We start from the raw sequence: 254 nt of genomic DNA, 5'->3' as shown, positions 1-254 counted from the left end.
ATCCCCCCTCAACCCCCCACCCCCACCACCACCTCCCCAACACACAACCCCCGTCTATACCTGATGGCTCGGGCACCAGACCACGCCAGGCTGATGCTTAAGGTCCCATATCAGAGTCACAGGCTTGGACGCAATGAGCTTGGATCTGGCTTTGCACATGGAGCTGAGACGCGATGCCCTGTCCAGGAATTCTTTGCGACGCCCTTCCATGAACTTCCTCTCCTGCAGAAGGGATTAGGGATTATATGGGACGA

The 254-nt window shown here is 57.1% G+C and overlaps 1 protein-coding gene across 1 annotated transcript in view; it reads right to left on the bottom strand.

The window, feature by feature from the left end:
• LOC119592920 overlaps positions 1–254 on the bottom strand; it is a 5,047-nt gene that overhangs the window by 2,895 nt on the left and 1,898 nt on the right. The window contains exon 2 of the mRNA XM_037941812.1: positions 61–222. Within this exon, the coding sequence (XP_037797740.1) occupies positions 61–222 (162 nt within the window). The remainder of the gene's footprint in view (positions 1–60; positions 223–254) is intronic.

This window comes from Penaeus monodon, chromosome 31 (assembly GCF_015228065.2).
Source record: "Penaeus monodon isolate SGIC_2016 chromosome 31, NSTDA_Pmon_1, whole genome shotgun sequence".
In the NCBI taxonomy this organism is placed as follows: Eukaryota; Metazoa; Arthropoda; class Malacostraca; order Decapoda; family Penaeidae; genus Penaeus; species Penaeus monodon.
Note: the sequence above shows the minus strand (reverse complement) of the source record. Positions and strands in the feature narration are given on the sequence as shown.